This window comes from Saccopteryx bilineata, chromosome 7 (genome assembly GCF_036850765.1).
Source record: "Saccopteryx bilineata isolate mSacBil1 chromosome 7, mSacBil1_pri_phased_curated, whole genome shotgun sequence".
Taxonomy (NCBI): domain Eukaryota; kingdom Metazoa; phylum Chordata; class Mammalia; order Chiroptera; family Emballonuridae; genus Saccopteryx; species Saccopteryx bilineata.
Window position 1 is genome coordinate 10,499,745 of NC_089496.1, and position 18,775 is coordinate 10,518,519.

The following is an 18,775-nucleotide window of genomic DNA, read 5'->3' on the forward strand; positions in this document are numbered from 1 at the left end:
AATGAATAAATAAAAAAATAAAATAAAATAAAAAATTAGAACCATCTTTAAAAAAAATAGTTTAAAAAAAAAGTGGATATTGGATACTTATAGTCAATGTTATCACATATATAAAATATATATAATAGTTTTCTTTAACATCTGGAAATCTACTGTAAATATAGTATTTTTTTTTCTTACCATGTTATTTTTACATTTGATTTATGGTCATTTAGTTTTTTGTAATTATCTTCAGTGTCTCCTAGTAATCTTCTAAGAAAAGCATAATTACCTTCTGGAGTTCACATATGCCCCTACTGCACTTTCCTTTCAATTTCTTAGGTGAATTATTGAGCATATGAAGCTAAGACAGACATAAATATATATACACTTGCCTTCAAAGGTCAGTGTTTAACAAATTGAGAAATAACATAATATCTTCATATATACTATGAAGATCACAGTATAAAATAAAATTAATAATTGAGTAATAATATTCTTTGCTTTTAAACTAATATCAATATTAATTTATAATTAATATCTCATGTAATAAGTCTAGTTCCTAAAATAGTCACCAAGGTAAAGATTTGCATGCAAGTTTTTTCTTGGAGAACACTTCCAGAAAAAAGAAAATACCCACAAGGAAGTCAGAGAAAGAATTGAGCAGAGAGAGAAGTTGAACTGGGCTACACTTACACAAGAGGCCTCAGCAGAATCCATGAGTATCTCTGAAGCTGCCCCACAGAGATGTGTTGAAGTAAAGCAAGGGGCTGGACTCTTGCCCATTGTTTGAGGCCAATATTCTGAGAAGGTGTCAGCATGATCTATCTACTGCCAGTATTCCTAGAAGTTGTGGGATGAGTGTCTCAGTTCTGAAAAAGGACCTGAGTTAGACACCTTAGCATCAACCACAGAACATCTCTTGTACATACTTATCATTTCTCTTCTCCTCTGCTGATTCTGGTCCCCATGGTTCTCTGCCAATCCTTCTGCTGGTATAGATAAATTGCTTGATGAATTATTCATACCATCATCCCTGAGGGTTCAGAACCTTGTAACTATGTCTTTCTGAGGCTGTGATTGCTGCATTTGTTGATTATTGTCTCAATTAACCAGGACAATACCAAATGATGCCCCTGTGGAATGTCTGCATCCTACAAACGTTGCTTCTTGGTCTCACTCTATAACAGCAGCCTTACCTTTTCAGGATGGCCAGGAAGGGTTGTTTACCCTGGCAAGACTTGATCCCTTGCTTACTAATTTCTTGGTGATCAGGTGGCAACTATACCTTAAGGCTTAATGAGAGTCTTTCAGTGTCCCCTGGTAGAAAGATGTTCTCCCTAGAAACCTGTATGTATATACACATTAGATTCTAGAATTGCAGTGAAGAAAGTATGCTTGTGGGTAAGTAGATGAGTCCAACTTTGACTGCTTCTTTCCTATCCAATATCTACAGGACACAATATTAATTTATGTTGTATAATGATTAATTTAGAGTGTATACTGTGTGTACTGTGGAAGATGTCACTATATCCTTTCAGGCTATTGTTTGTAAGCAAAGATCTTAGCTGTGCTTTTCAAGGGTGTCTCCCCAGAAACACTCTGATGGTGTTCCATGTGATAAAGCAAGTGTAGTCAATCGTCATATGACCACAGTTGCATGTCTTTTGCTGTAAAGGAGGACCCTCGTTTGATGTGATGTTAATTAGTGTTATATACTGATGAATCAAGCACTCCACAAGCCATGGAATAGTTGTCTGGCTAAGGTCTTGTGAAACGGAAAGAAAGTCTATACTAATAACATGTGTTGATTCAAATCAAGCTGAAATGTTGTGTCTTCCAGAGTGAAAGTGGTTTAATGCGACCAATTCCTGAGACTCCTTGACAGGTAATGCTGAATGATAGTCTCAGCTTTGGTCTCCATTGCTGGCACGTTGAATATTTGGTAGAAAAAGTAGTTTAACCAGTCCTTTTTTTTTTTTTTTTTGTCCTTTTTTCTGTTCTGTTTTTATTGCTTGCAGCAGAATGCCCAACATAAGATGTTATAACAAATAATCAGATATGCAAAAGAGGATAGTGATTAAGCACAGGTGGTAGACATGGCTTTACTTTAAATAAACACTTGAACACATTTGGTCCTACAAATATGTGGTTCTAGGTCTGTGTAGGGAGCTGCCCTGCCTGGGAAACCACGACGACGTCAGGATTCCCCTCCTCCAGTAATCGATGCATGGACTCGGGGTACCGGTTGTGATCACAGTGAACCTCATCCTAGAGCCCGCTCCACCCCCATACTTCTAGCCGGACAAAGACGTCAGAATTTCTGGAACGTCAGATGGTCTATAACAGCGAAGTATTCTGTAAGACTCTCGTGGTCCCTGCGTCTAGACAAGGGGACATTCCTAGATCACTTTCTTCAGCTCGTCATAAAGGACTAGCACGAAGCCTCCGCCCGTGCCCCTGAGCACGTTGGACCAGGCACCCTTGAAGAAGCCCTTGCACCCCTCATCCTTGAAGATCTTCCGCCAGCAGTCCACCGCCCCCCTGTACATAATGTCGGATCCTTTGAGCCCCGATTGCATCATCATCCGCCGCCTCACGGTGTCGAAAGGGTAGGAGACCACGCCGGCCACCGCCGTCACGACCTGCGCGACCACCCAGCTCAGCACAACGTGGGTGTCCTTGGAGTCAAGGAGCATGCCTTTGGCGGTGTCGTACATGCCGAAGTAGGCGGCGCGGTAGAGGAAGATGCTCTGCACCGACACGCTGAAGCCCTGGTACAGACCCCGGACACCGTCAGACTTGGTGACCTTCACCAGACAGTGTCCGAGGCCTTGGAACTCCCGCTCAGTGACGGAGTTCCCCACGTCGGCCGCCAGGCGTGTTCTGGCGAAATCCAGGGGGTAGACGAAGCAGAGGGAGGTGGCTCCCGCCACCCCACCCGAGGCCAGGTTGCCTGCGAAATACCTCCAGAACTGCGTGTGCTTGTCCACGCCCTCCAGGAAGACCCGCTGGTACTTATCTCTGAAGGCGAAGTTGAAGGCTTGTGTGGGGAAGTAGTATATGACGTTGGCCAAGTTCCCCCTCCAGAAGGACAGCACGCCCTGCTCCGTGGGGATGCGCACGAAGCAGTCCACGATGCCCTTGTACTGCTTGTCTGTCGCGATCTTCTTGCTGGCATGTTGCACCTGCAGCAGCAGCTTGACCCGTTCGATCGGGGCCACGGCAGTCTTGGAGACGGCAGCGGCGATGCCGCCGGCCAGGAAGTCCTTGCTGAAGGAGATGACCTGTTCCATCACAGTGGCCCAGTGGGCCGGGCAGCCGGCTCCGAGTTGTGGAGGTACTGAGAACTGGAGGGTGGGCGCCACTGGCTCAGCGCAGGAGCTGCCCTGGTCCAAAAGACTTTAACCAGCCTTTCTTGGTGGGATCCCATTATGGTGGGGCCATTGTCTGCCACCATGGCTATGCTGTTCCTGAGTCCATTGTGACAGAATATGAGTGGCTAATGGCAGAAGCAGACTGAGTTCTATTACCCAAGTCATTCTGTTTGATTGTTGAGTTCATCTTAGAGAATGCAATCTCGTAGGCATGTGAAACATGAGTTTTACCTAGACTTTCTTGTCTCTAATTTTTTTATCTTTCTCCTTCTAGGTCCTGGAACAGCCAGTCAAAATATTTGCCAAGAGCTATGAAATATTATAATTTCTAACCCTAGGCCATTTTTATTTTTATATAAATATAAATGGATGACTAAGCACACTCCCACATTTTCTGTCCATTGGAGGAATCTTTTCTTATCACTTTCTTTCAAGGTCAACCTTCAGAACTGTAGTGTGGTCCTGGCTGCTTTGCTCAGTGGGTAGAACATCTGCCCTGCAAGCAGATGTCCTGAGTTCAGTCATGAACAGGGTACACATGAGAAATAACCATCTGCTGTCTTCCCTTCCCTCTCCCCCTTCTCTCACTTTTCCCCTGCCCAGCCAGTGGCCCACTGTTGCCAGCATCCGGTGAAGAGCTGAGGATAGGTTGGTTGGTTCCAGCACGGGCCCCAGACAGGGGTTGCCGGTAGGGGCACATGCAAAAGTTTGTCTATCTATCTCCCCTCTTTTCACTAAAAACAAAAGAAAACAAACTATAGTGTAGTAGTAATCCATTCAAGCAGTGTGATTTGAATTTATGTATCCATGAACCAAGTACAACATTTTTCTTCTTCTGCTACCTGGTCAGGAAGGGACTATAAGACTACAGACATGAGCTGGGGTAGACACAACAGCGTAACAGTGGTGTAGGACATGGGTGTTGGACTTCTTGTGTCCAATTTTTCAAGTATAATTTATATATTTTCCAAACTCAATGCAGATATATTAAAACATTTTAAATTCCATAAAATAAATATTTCAATCTACAAATATTATAATATAATATGAATGTCAAAAAATAATTTATAAGTAATGACTTAAACGCATTACTCTTATAATGAGTAAGATATGTTATTGCATGTTAGCATCAATGTAGAGGATTTTCCTAATTACTTTAAAGAAGGTGATTTATAACTATCAAAAATATAAATGTAACAACAGCAAGTTTTTTAAAACATAACTTTCAGTAGCGTAAATTTTCCTAAAATTCTTTTCACTGGAGTTTGATTTTAAGATAAATTGAAGCTTTTGCTAGCATCATCTGGTCAGCTATTAGACTGTGGCACACAATAGTGCAGTTTCAAAATGGGAAATAAATGAAGTAATGTTTCAAAGTAAAGGTAAAGTGATTTCAATTTCCCAGATTTCTGAATTGACAGAAGACTGACTTAGCAATTATACAAGTGGGAATATTCTAGACTGGTCCCATAATAGAACAGAAATTCAGGTTTGCAGTAGAAGTAGAAAGTGTACTAGAAAGTAATTCTAAACTCTTGGAAATAAATTTTTCTGGAATGCCAAGAGTTAATACTGTATTTTTTTTTAAATACATAGGTTTCTATAACTAAACTAATAAAATAATTATCAATTTAAGTTAAAAGTATATACATCTGGGTATGAAATAAGCAGATGTGAAACCAACAAAGGATTTTAATGGCTCATTCAAAATTTCTTTATGTACACATTTGTAAAATAAACTGAAAATAAAAGGTGCCATGTAACTTGGGTGAAGAAAAATAAATCGCATCTAAGACAGAATAATCACAAGGAACAGGTCTGCTTACTGAAACATAAGCAGATCAGTAATTGTCCTAGCGATAGAATTAAAACACTTATAATAAATAAGTTGAAATTTGTTCAAGCAGTGTCTTTAAAATATAAATTCCTATAGAAAATCCAAACATATGCAAATGTTGCAATAATATAATAGTGATACTCCATTTTCCCATTATCCAGTGTCAACAATAATCAGCTCCAGAGCCATCTGTTTTTTCCTATACCACTCATTTAGCCACATCCCTAATTACCTAGAAGCAAATGCCAAATATAATATTGGCATAGGTAAATATTTTACTATAAATATCTAAAACATTAGGACTATTTTTTTAAGCAGTAAAAAACAGAACACATGAATGAAGGGAGTATTGTAAAAAAGCACAATATTTTCTAGCCTTCAGAATCCTCACATGTTCACAACTACTTTGCAAAACAGTTATTTAAAATTTATTTTCCTAATAAATTATTTTCTGAAAACTTAAAACATTTTTCAAAGTTAATATGCACATTAGTGTCAATCTTTCCATTTGGGTTATTGGAAAATAGAACAGTGTTAGAAATTACCTTAGAAATCAAGTTTTTTTTCCAAATACTGTGCACAGTGTCTTTCCTTACAAGTGAAAATGTATTGGGATCTACAGTAGATCAGATGAGATCAGCATCACATTGTATGAATAAGACAATAATGGTAGGAAATCCAAAAATCTCACTTTATTCTGCACTTGTGGCAGGTGTCTGAATAATTCTGAAAAGCATATTATGGCTTCTTAATAGTTTGGTAATCACACATTCAACTACTTCATAGGTCAGATAAGAAAGCTGAAGTTAAATGATTTTCTTATTAGAAGCAGTTAATTAGAAACAGAGCTGATGTTAAAAGTATCTCAAGTCTACGGCACCATGAACTTTTCTAGAAAATCTATTAAGAACTTTTACTTTTATTTTTCTATTTTGCTTACATAACTATGCCTCATTTTGATTGATGGCTCAGCATTAATTAAAGTGTTATAAGTTGAATTAAATGAACTTGTGGTGTTCCCAGTTTCCAAAGACCTTAAATAAATCTTTGTGAACTAAATAATTTTATTAAATACTTCAAAGTAATCAAATTATTTCTCTATTTACAAACTCTAATGTATTTAATATAAGTAAAGACCAATTATGTAAATTTACAACACACTTACAAGAAAAAAACACACTTGCACGGGTCTGGAGAGTTTAACTAAGCTACTACAAGTGTTACTCCCCATTCCCAGTTTGTTTGACCAAGCAGCCTGCAGTAACTGGAATATGACACTAGCCCCTCATGCAAGTAGATACCTATGCAGCAATCTGAAGAATCATAGGCAAATGTAAGATTGTGATGTGATTTCTCCAACAGCCCTTGTGATCAACAACATCCCCTTCCTCCTGTGGGCTTCCCCTTATGCTGCCCTTAGAAGAGATCACCATGAAGCATACCAAAACCTCCCTCTTCTGTTTTAAATTAACCAACCCACTTTAACCTGGGAACCTCAGAGCTCTCCACCCTCAGACCCTAACAAAAACACGCTGCCCCAAGTCCTTTCTCCGTCTCTATCTGTACTCTGCTTTAATCTCCTCATATAACCCCTCAAGCAGTACTTGCTATTTCCTCCAAGATGTGTGAGCAATAAGCTCCAATTCAATTTCCTTTGTGGTCTGTTGTTGAATAAAGGCTCATCATCCAACACCTTATGCTTCACTTAACAAGTGTTATTTTGATAAATGCATAAAAATGGGAGAAAAAAATCATGAGATACAGGTGTTGTCAGTAGCAACCAAAAGCTACTGGGAAAATAAAATAGTTTAGAATTATGAGGATCATCTTGTTGTAGTTTTTTTCTTTCTTCCGCCTGAACTGTTTATTATTTCCTGTGGCTGAATGTCATGTTCTTATGACAACATAGTAATCTCAATAAACCATATTTAATAGAAAATCAATAAAATATATTAACATTCAATATAATTCATGAAAATATAAATCAAGAAACAAAATATATAGCATCAATATACTAATATTTCTTCTATGTATAGTCAAATTTTAATTTTGAATAAATTTGTAATATGTCCCCTAAAATAATTAGCACAACAATCAGATATAGATTTAAAACTTGTTGATTTTCTTTAAAATAAAATATAAAAATTACCATAATTACATTAATAATAAAGATAATATTTTTAGCACTTTCTATGGGAAGACACTGTGTGGAATGGTTTATATGTATTTGTCTTATTTCATTTTTAATATCCTAGGAGGTATATATATTAATGAAATTTTTATATGAAAAAACTAAGGCTCATAGTTATTAAATATACTTTGATCTTTGAGAGCATGATGTTTAAAGAGAGACCTGTGTCAAAGTTCTAATTCTGTTACACACTAAATGTTGAGACAAAAGACATTATATCTCTCTGAGCTTGGAATCTCTACTCTAATAATTTAAATAATATTACTTATCTCACAAGATTGTTGTGAGAACTAGAGGTTATGTATTAAAAAACTTGTCTAATAAACGGTTCTAAACAAGTTGGAACTAATATTTTATTACTTTACCACTATTGCTTACTACTGTCACTATTGTCATATACTTTATACTGTTCCTATTTCTATTATCAAGAATACTGTGATTTTTTACTATTTAAATTTTATTCTAATGTCATTAAAATGGCAAAGTGCAGTAATCATAAGAGTTTACCATAAGTCACTTGTTCAGAGATGACATTTTAACAGTGGCTTTATTTCTAAATTAGTCTATCTCTTGAGGAATTAATAGAGTACGTAAGATATTCTACACTGCAGAGATAACAGACTTTGGCCATTTCTGAAAATGTGAAAGACACTGAATCTCATTACTATCTATTTATTTTTTCTGAAACTGACATTCTCTGTAAACTAGCTGATAATCAGGGATTCATTCAAAAGACAATCATTTTCTATAACTGGCTCATTTGTAATAATTTTGTTGAAACCTGAATAAAATAATCAGTTTCACCTCAAGGAAAGAATTCTAGAAACTTAACAATTCTCTCACTCAAGTAAAATTATTTGTCATTAACATTTAAATATAACCGCATGAGTTTATTAACAAAAAAATCTATTTGTTAAACTCCAGAGAATTGTTATATGTGACTTGTCATTTTAAAATATATTTACCTCATTCACCCTACATCACTACCAACACACACCCATTGTAGGCATTTTATCTCACAAGTCATAGTATTATACACAGAATACTGGTTTATCATTACCATGCTTTAATTTTAATGACTTTAAGAAAACCCAGTAAATGCCTTTCAAATCAGTTTGTTTTCTCTAAAGCCATTTGTTATTATTAGCAAAGGGAATAATATTTTGAAATTAGCCTATCAAATCTAGAATCATTTAACTCAAAACCAACCATTTCTTAATATTTCAATGCAATAGTATAAATCTGCTAATTATTTCTTACAGATCATCTAGAATTTATATGAATTAAATTGTTAATGGAAGAATCAAATCCATAAGTGAGTCTTGGTGATAGTTCACATTAGTAAGACTTCTTGGAAATGGAATAATATAAACATTTAAAAATACTTCAGTTTTCATTCCTTTTAACAAACTTACTACATGTCCAATTTTATTCACTCTTACTAATTTAGCTTCATATTATATTGACTAGTTAGTTTCCAGTTTTCTAAGCTGCAATTTATCATCATCAAAATGATTTCCCCATTTTTAAAACTCCTTGCTACTGCCACATAAATGAACGAATTTTCTTCCATCCTTAAGTATTTTTAATATTCAAACTGCACACCATCATACACTCCGGAGGAGACAGCTCTCAACTCCTAACTGACAGAATCTTAAATATTTCTCAAAGACACTGTTTAAATACAATCCAGAAGTATTATCTCTATTGCTAAAACTAATGAAAAATATGTATACACAAAAATAAATGTCATTCCCTTTGTTGTCAGAAACACATTAGAAGAGTTAAAATTACATGGAAGTAAAAGAAATAGAAATAGATGCTTTCTTTGGGAAAGTGTGCTTTCTTCCTTCTACCTTATGGGTGATTGCACATTTTGAGAGCTTATGTATATATTTAATGAATATCAGTTTGGTGCCTAGTTTGTGCCAAGATGCTTCTAGAGATCCTATGGTGAATAGGAGAAGCAAACTTATACTGCAGATGGGAGAAAAGGAAAATACAAAAGTGAACAAACAAATGAACATGACAATATTAAATGACACTAAGCCCTGAGAAATAAAAAATATATATAATAAAGCTTTGGAAACTCATGGCTTCTTTAGAATGCATTCAGAGAAGTTGACATTTGAATTAATAAATAAAAAACAGAACAGAAAAATAGAGTAACTGAATAGCAGGAACAATTTCATTAGCTGAGTGTGAACTGTTCTTCAAATACCCACTTTCTCCAAAGAAGTGTGCTCCTTAGTCACCAGGACTCTAAATCTGCATAAGGACTGAGAGTCAGAACAAGGGAATCAAGGACTCATACATGGATGGTCCAGGGAGTTCAAGAAATGACTCAACCCTGAATTGGTCATTGTGGGATAGAGCATTTAAAAAAATTTTTAAATCATGAAACATATTTAGCAGTATGTATCATGTACTAAATAGTATCCCATGCATTTTCTTATTAATAGAATTTGTTTACTAACCCCAGGACTAGATTAAGACAACACAGATTAAATTATTCATAGGCTAAAGATCTGGAAACAGCCCAAATGTTCCACAGAAGACAAGTGGATAAAAAAGCTGTGGTACATATACACAATGAAACACTACACAGCCATGAAAAAAAGGAACTCTTATCTTTTGTGATGGCATGGATGAACCTGGAGATTATTATGCTAAGTGAAATAAACTAGGCAGATAAATACAAATATGAGATGATCTCACTTATATGTGATACTAATGAACAAAGTGAACTGAGGAATGGAATAGAGGCAGAGGCAGGGTCACAGGGAGCAGAGGGACAATTGTCAGAGGGGAGGGGAATAAGGGGATAGGATCAAAGGAGGGTGAAAAGATTAGTGAAATTATATATACATAACATAGAAACAGATAACAGGACAGCAAATCCCAGAGGGAAGGGGGGAAGGAGACAGGAGAAAGAGGACAAAGGAGTATAATGGGGGATATGTTGTGGGGGAGGTGGAGGGTGTTATACTGAGTGGAACACTTGAATCCATGTTAACACAATAAATTAAACTTTTTAACAATAATAATAACAATGAAAAGGACATTCAAGTGGAGATTTCTCCTAAACAATTGGATATAAATAGAGAGTATATCTTTTAAAAAATAATTCATAGGCTAATGCATTCATCAGAGGTTTATTGAATTTCATGTAACTAGCTATTATTAATAAAATTTAAAAAATTAACCTCTTCCTGGTGATATATAAAAAACTGCTTTTGATATCTTTACCTTGACATAATAAGACAAAGGTTAAATTTGAGAAATGTTCTTGACTTTCCAAAATTCAACACCACTCATTTCCTTTAGTGTATATTAATTACCTTTGCTATTTTAACCAATTTCACAATTCTCACAAACAACCCATGACTTGTTTTCAGATACTTGCCTGAGTCCAGAGAGCAGGCTTTATTATTGGTTATTCAAACAAAACCCTCTTTGAAGGGTCATTATGATAATTTTCTTAAGTGGAGATTTTTTTTTAGCACACTAAATACTTTTGAAGTGAAAACATGATATTTATTAAACAGATCAAAAGTGTTTCAGAAAAATTATTATACGGTAGTGAGTCAATAAATAATGAAAGCTTATTTCAGGAATACAGCACCTTTCAGCCAAAGTACTTTATGTATGAAGATAGCATCAACCATTCTCTCTCAAGTAGAATGCACTTTATATTGTAGCCATTTATGACAGGAAAAATCAAATGACTGTACCTTTCTTTAAACACAAAAAGTGTGTTTGATGACAAATTGTGATCATTAAAATGCATCTAATGTAGGATGGCAATACTTGAGCCAAAAACTTCATGAAAATTAATTTTATTCTCAAATCAATTATGTAAGTCCAAATTGTACAGTCAGTATAACTGAAAGTCATGAGGACAGACAAAAACCTCACATAAATTAGAGGCCAATATCCAGCACATTGATCTAAACATTCTATTATCATAAGCCTTTGTGAACACAAAGCAGCCAAGGTTCCACCAGGAAAAAGAAAAGCCCAACCCAAAATAAAACCAGAAAGCATGATGCTTAATTTCCTAAATGATACCAAAAGCCAAAGTAACCAAGTAAAAACATAGTAAACTATTAAAAACTATCTTTTCTTAAAAATATTATTAAGAATTAGGCCAAAAGTGGATTTAGCCTGCAATTATTTAAAATGGATTTCATCAAATAGTTTATAAAAAGGAAGATCTTGTTTAGAATGCTTTTCCTTATGGTTGTTTTTCACCTGCTCAGGAGCTAGACTTGCTTTGATGTCTCAGTTCTATACCTTAAGTTCTGTCTTGTGTGTGCACAGCTTTTACTTTGAGAAGCTGAGTTACCAACATTACTTTGGTGTTTTAAAGCTTATTTGACCATCTCTTCTAGAAAAACTAGAACCCAGTACAGTAAGATCAGATCATATGGCAATTCAGGAAGGCTGAACATAGTGCCTTCAGGTATCATTTTGTTGTTGGATAAAAGTACATACTGGATTATGTGGTTGGCTTGAGTTTTATCAAAATTCAATAATTCTATTAAGTTTTTCCTAAAGAGTAAAATTTCAAACCTAGAGATGATATTCAGGAAATTCATCTCAGTTTCTTACCCGATGCCCTATCTATATAGAACAGTGCAGTCCAGCATCACATCGTTGGCTGTGTCTGTGAGTCAGCATGTCCATTTTATAGATTACATTCGCAGCCACAAATGAAACCTTTTATAATGCCAACCACAATAGTTTATTACTAGGTTTGCAGAAATATAACTCAAATATTGCATCAGTTGTTCTAATTATTGATATACCCAGATAAAAAAATTAATTTTTCTTTAGAAATTTGGTGGGATGGAACAAACAAGCAAACCAAAACTTCAAAGGGCTTCCTACAGCTGATCTTTATTAAAGAAAAATATAGTCTTTTTAAACAGAAGAAAGAAGATCTGAGATGCAGAGTAGTAAGGAAGAATAAAGAAAGTGAAAACCTGGTAGGTAAGATATGTAAGAAAAAAGAAAACAAAACATAGTTTTAAAAAATATTTAAAACCAGTAATAGCAATGCCATATGAATTTTTATATAATAGAATTAAAATATATGCTAAAATGGAAAAGGATGGATGTAATTAGAATATTGTTATTATATTATTTAACAGGAGAGTAGACATTGATTTAACTCCGACTTTCGTAAGTAGTCATGTTGTTACTACCCAAGAACTTGTTGAAAAATTAGAACACCCTATGAATATTCCACAATAGTGGGAAGGAAAAATGGGATGAGTTGAAAACAATATAAGAAAATAAGAAGGGAAAGAGAGAGAGAGAGAGAAAGAGAGAGAGAGAGAGAGATGTTTAACAAGGATAAATCCTGGATAACTAAAACAAAGAAAATTAAAAAATTTAGATACAAATTTATATAGATAATTCATTACAACAAAAGTAAATGAACTAAATGCTCCAGATAATTTAAAATTATTAGAATGGATTAAAAAATTATTTTTAAATCCTATGTGCTTTTTACAAAAACCTAGGTAAAACATAAAAATATAAGAAGTTTGAAAAGAAATAATATGTTTATCAACAGCAATATTTTTACCAAAAATGCTAGTAGTTATATTAATATCAAACAAAATTGCCCTTAATTGAAATAAATATTATTTCAAATAAATATGATAACTCCATAATAATGTAATAATTTAGATCAGAAATATATCACTATTTTAAATCTATATGTGAATCTGTTTATTCCTGGGGAAAAAACTCAAGTATAAGAAGTAAATATTGACTAATCAAAAAAAAATTTTTAATCCTCAGTTATAATGGCAGAATTGAACACATTTCTCCTTAATTGATAGAAAAAGAAGCTAAAATAAACTTGCAAATATAAAGAAATTTTCAAAAGTATAATTGGTATTCTTGATCAATTAATGTGTATAACATTGTTTTGACCAGATATAGAGCACATTTTTTTTCAAACATATAGCAATGAATATAAAAATTGACACTTGTGTTGTGTCCAGATCTTGCCTATTGTAAAAAATGCTGCACTAAACATGGGAGTGCATTTCTTCTTTTGAATCAGTGATTTGGTATTCTTAGGATATATTCTTAAAAGTGGGATAGCTGGGTCAAAAGACTCTTCCATTTTTAATTTTTTGAGGAATCTTTATACTGTTTTCCACAGTGGCTGCACCAGTCTGCATTCCCACCAGCAGTGCAGGAGGGTTCCCTTTTCTCCACATCCTCGCCAGCACTTAATCTGTGTTGTTCTGTTAATAAGCACCATTCTGACGGGTGTAAGGTGGTATCTCGTGTTTTTAATTTGTATTTTTCTAATGATTAGTGATGTTTAACATTTTTTCATATGCTTTGGCCATCTGTATGTCCTTTTTGTAGAAGTGTCTCTTTATTTCTATTGCTCACTTTTTGATTGGATTGTTTAACTTCCTGGTGTTGAGTTTTACAAGTTCTTTATAAATTTTGGTTATTGACCCCTTATGAGACGTATTGTTGAATATGTTCTCCCATTGTGTGATTTGTCTTTTATTTTGTTCATATTGTCTTTAGCTGTGCAAAAGCTTTTCAGTTTGATATAGTCCCATTTTATCATCCTATCCTTTATTTCACTTGCCCGTGGAAATAAATCAGCAAATATATTGCTGCGAGAGATGTTGAAGAGCTTACTGCCTACGTATTCTTCCAAGATGATTATGGTTTCATGACTTTTCATAAGTCTTTTATCCATTTTGAGTTTATTTTTGTGAATGGTGAAAGTTGGTGGTCTAGTTTCAATTTTTTTTTGCAAGTATCTGTCCAATTTTCCCAACACCATTTGTTAAAAAGACTGTATTTACTCCATTGTATGCTCTTACCTATTTTCTCAAATATCAATTGTCTATAAAGGTGTGGGTTTATTTCTGGTTTCTCTGTTATGTTTCATTGATGTATATGCCTGTTCTTATGCCAGTACAGAGCTGTTTTGCGTACAATGGCCTTGTAGTATTAACTTAATATCAGGAAGTGTTATACCACCCACTTTATTCTTTTTTTTTCAAAATTGCTAAGGTTATTTGTGTTCTTTTTAGTTCCATATAAATTTTTAAAATATTTGTTCTATATCTTTGAAGTATGCCATTGATATTTTAATAGGAATTGAATTGAATTCATAGATTGCTTTGGGTAATATAGACATTTTTTTTTAACAGATTTCTTTTTTTTTTTTTTTTTTCTGAAGCTGGAAACCGGGAGGCAGTCAGACAGACTCCCGCATGCGCCCAACCAGGATCCACCCGGCACGCCCACCAGGGGGCGATGCTCTGCCCATCTGAGGAGTCACTCTGTTGCGACCAGAGCCACTCTAGCGCCTGGAGCAGAGGCCAAGGAGCCATCCCCAGCGCCTGGGTCATCTTTTTGCTCCAATGGAGCCTTGGCTGTGGGAGGGTAAGAGAGAGACAGAGAGGAAGGAGAGGGGGAGGGGGGAGATGCAGATGGGTGCCTCTCCTGTGTGCCCTGGCCAGGAATCGAACCCGGGACTTCCGCACACCAGGCTGATGCTCTACCACTGAGCCAACCAGCCAGGGCCTAATATAGACATTTTAATGATGTTTATTCTTCTTATCTATGAACATGGTATATGCTTCTATTTGTTTGTATCTTTGATTTTTTTTAACAATGTTTTATACTTTTCAGAATACAAGTCTTTAACCTCTTTGGTTAAATTTACTCCTAGGTACTTTATTTTTTTTGGTTGCAATAGTGAAGGGGATTATTTCCTTAATTTCTCTTTAGACAGTTCATTGTATGTGTATAAAAATGCCACTGATTTCTGTATATTAATTTTATATTCTGTCACCTTGCTGGACTCATTTATTAGGTCCAGTACTTTTCTGCCTGAGACTTTAGGGTTTTCTATGTACAGTATCATGTCATCAGCAAATAATGATAGTTTTACTTCTTATTTTCTTATTTGAATGCCTTTTATTTCTTCTTTTTGTCTGATTGCTATGGCTAGGATATCCAGAACTATGTTGTATAAGAGTGGTAAAAGGGGGCACCCCTGCCTTGTTCCTGATCTTAAGGGGATTGCTTTTAATTTTTGTCCATTGAGTATGATGTTGGCTGTGGGTTTGTCATAGATGGCCTTTATCATGTTGAGGTATGTTCCCTGTATTCCTGCTTTGCTGAGAGTTTTGATTATAAATGGGTACTGGATTTTTTTTTTTAATATTTTATTTATTGATTTTTTTAGAGAGAGAGGAGTGAGAGAGAGAGACAGAGAGAGAGAGAGAAGGGGGAGGAGCAGGAAGCATCAACTCCCATATGTGCCTTGACCAGGCAAGCCCAAGGTTTCGAACCGGCAACCTCAGTGTTCCAGGTCGACGCTTTATCCCACTGCGCCACCACAGGTCAGGCAATGGGTACTGGATTTTATCAAATGCTTTTTCTGCATCTATTGAAATTATCATGTGGTTTTTGTCCTTCCTTTTGTTTATGTGATGAATCACATTTATTGATCTGTGAATATTCTATCAGCCTTGCCTCCCCATAATAAATCCCACTGGATCATGCTGTATGATTTTTTCCATGTATTGCTCGATCCAGTTTACTAATATTTTGTTGAGAATTTTAGCATCTAAGTTCATCAGGGATATTGGCCTATAGTTTCCTTTCTTTGTTATGTCTTTGCCTGGTGTTGGAATGAGGATTATGCTTGCCTCATAAAAGGAGCTTGGAAGTCTTTTCTTCTCTTGAATTTTTTGACATAGCTTAAGAAGGATGGGAGTTAGTTCTTCTTTGAATAATTGGTAGAATTCGCCTGTGAAGCCATTTGGCCCAGGACTTCTGTTTTTTTGGGAATTTTTTAATAACTGTTTCAATCTCATTTGTTGTAATTGGTCTGTTTAGGTTTTCTGATTTTTCCAGATCGAGTTTTGAAAGATTATATGTTTCAAGGAATTTGTTATATTTCTGTCTTGAGGATCTATCCTTTGATGTTAGTGGGGTATTAAAATCCTCTACTATTATAGTATTGCTGTTGATCTTCTCTTTTATGTCCATCAGAATCTGCTTTATATACTTAGGTGCTCCTATATTAGATGCATAGATATTTATAATAGTTATACAAATATTGATCAACTTACGACCTATGCAACTTACGACTATTCAACTTTACAACCACAATTGCTACCCACAACTGCTCCACGTCTGGCAGCACAAGCATTGCCCAGCTGGGCATATGACAGTGCGGACCAGCTTCCAGCAGCACTACCATCTCTGCTTGCACCATTTCAGCTGTTATCCCAGACTCGGTACAGCAATTTGTGTTTTGTGTCTTGGATATTTTTCATCAAACCCCTCCCAAAATATCTATCAAGAGGAAATTGTCTTTGCAAATATGAAACCAGTTGTACTGGTAATGCAGTGTTTTACTTAAACCTGACAAATGTAAAAATAAGAAACAAAATGGTGTAGAGATGATAAAAATGGCATAAAATGAACAAAGAAAATTATGATATATAACAATAATGAAAGGAAATTATGATAAAATATGACTTAAAGATTTTTATAACATCATTTCACAGTACTGTACATATAGCCTACTCAACTTATGACCATATTGTGTTACGACTGGTCTGTTGGAACCAATCATGGATGTTAAGTCAAGCACTAGCTATATCTTCCTCTTGTATTGATCCCTTTATCATTATGTAGTGACTTTCTTTATCCCTTACTACACTGGTAGTCAATATGGTCCCTACTGCCCACTAGTGGGTGTTCTAGTTTTCATGGTGGGTGGTAGTGGAGCAACCAAAGTATAAATAAAAAGATTTAACTATAGTAATTTGTTTTATAAAGATTTATTCTGCCAAAGTTAGCAAAAATCTGACATAAAGTACTTGGTAAGTAATTATTACATGCTTTAACATGCTGTAACTCTGCTTTATAAATTTTATAAAGTAAAGTTACTTCCCTACTTTATAAATCACCATTACTGTGGAACCAGTGGGCAGTTAGAAAATTTTACTATGAACAGAGATACAAAAGTGGGCAGTAGGTATAAAAAGGTTGACTACCCCTGCCTTACTATAACCTTTGTTTTAAAGTCTATTTTGTAAGATATAAGTATTGTTACCTCAGCTTTTTTTTTTTTCATTTGCATGAAGTACTTTTTTCCATCCTTTCACTTTCAGTCTATGTGTATCTTTTGTTCTGAGGTGAGTGTCTTGCATATGAATGGGTCCTGTTTTCTTTTCCACTAAACTACCCCATGTCTTTTGATTGGAGAATTTAATCCATTTATGTTTAAGATTATTATTGATATATGGTTGTTTACTGCTATTTTATTTTTTAAATCTACAATCCTCTTTTTCTAGATTTTTCCCCTTTGTTCTGTTTACAGAAGGCCCCTTAACAGTTCTTGCAGAATTGGTTTAGTTGTAATTAATTCCTATATTTTATTTTTGTCTGAGAAGCTTTTTCTTTCTCCTTCAAGTTTATACAATAACTTTGTTGGATAAAGAAGTCTTGGTTGTAGGTTCCTGTTTTGCATTACTTTGAATATTTCTGCCAATCCCTTCTGGCCTCAAGTGTTTCTGTTGAGAAGTCCAATGTCATTTTTATTGGGGCTCTGCTGTAGGCAACTGACTTATTTTCTCTTGCAGATTTTAGTATTCTTTCTTTATCTCTTAACTTTGGTACTTAATTATGATGTGTCTTGGTGTAGGCCTCCTTGAGTTCCTCCTTAATGGGACTTTCTGTGCTTCTTGAACTTGTGTGACTTTTTCCTTCATCAATTTAGGGAAGTTTTCAGCTATGATTTTTTCAATCAGGTTCTCTATCCCTTGTTATTTCTCTTCTCCTTCAAGCACTTCTATGATGCGGATGTTGTTTCTTTTCATGTTGTCACAGAGCTCTCTTAGTTTCCTCAGAGTTTTTGAGTCTCTTTTCTCTTTGCTGCTCTGATTTTGTGCTTTCATTTACTTTGTCCTCTAAATTGATGATTCAATCCTCTGCTTCATCCAGCCTGCTTTAATTCCTTCTAGTGTAGTCTTCATTTCTGATATTGTATTTGTCATTTCTGATTCTTTTTTCTGATTTCAATGCCCTTTTTGATGCTTGCTATCTCTTTATTTAGGTGCTCATTATGTCCATCTGTTGTTGCTTTAAGATCCTTAACAATCATTATTTTAAACTCTGTATTTGGTAATTTAGTTACTTCCATCTTATTTAGTTATTTTTCTGGGGATTTGTCTTGTTAATTCATTTGGATTGCATTTCTCTGTCTTCCCAATTTTTCTCTGTATAAACTCCTTCTTTGAGTGTGTTGTTTGAATAGCTAGCTTGATCTGGGTTTTAAGTTGTCTGCCTCCAGCTATCAGTTGTGTTGGTTCT

The 18,775-nt window shown here is 35.1% G+C and overlaps 1 protein-coding gene across 1 annotated transcript; it reads right to left on the reverse strand.

Moving 5' to 3' along the window:
• Nucleotides 1–2,381: 2,381 nt before the first annotated feature.
• LOC136310753 (ADP/ATP translocase 3-like) lies at nucleotides 2,382–16,670 on the reverse strand. The gene is made up of 3 exons (XM_066239648.1): nucleotides 16,541–16,670; nucleotides 3,945–4,090; nucleotides 2,382–3,368 (listed from the first exon to the last, which is right to left on the reverse strand). Exons 1-3 carry the CDS (start codon nucleotides 16,668–16,670, stop codon nucleotides 2,382–2,384), a joined length of 1,263 nt encoding a protein of 420 aa, XP_066095745.1.
• Between the last annotated feature and the right edge of the window lie 2,105 nt (nucleotides 16,671–18,775).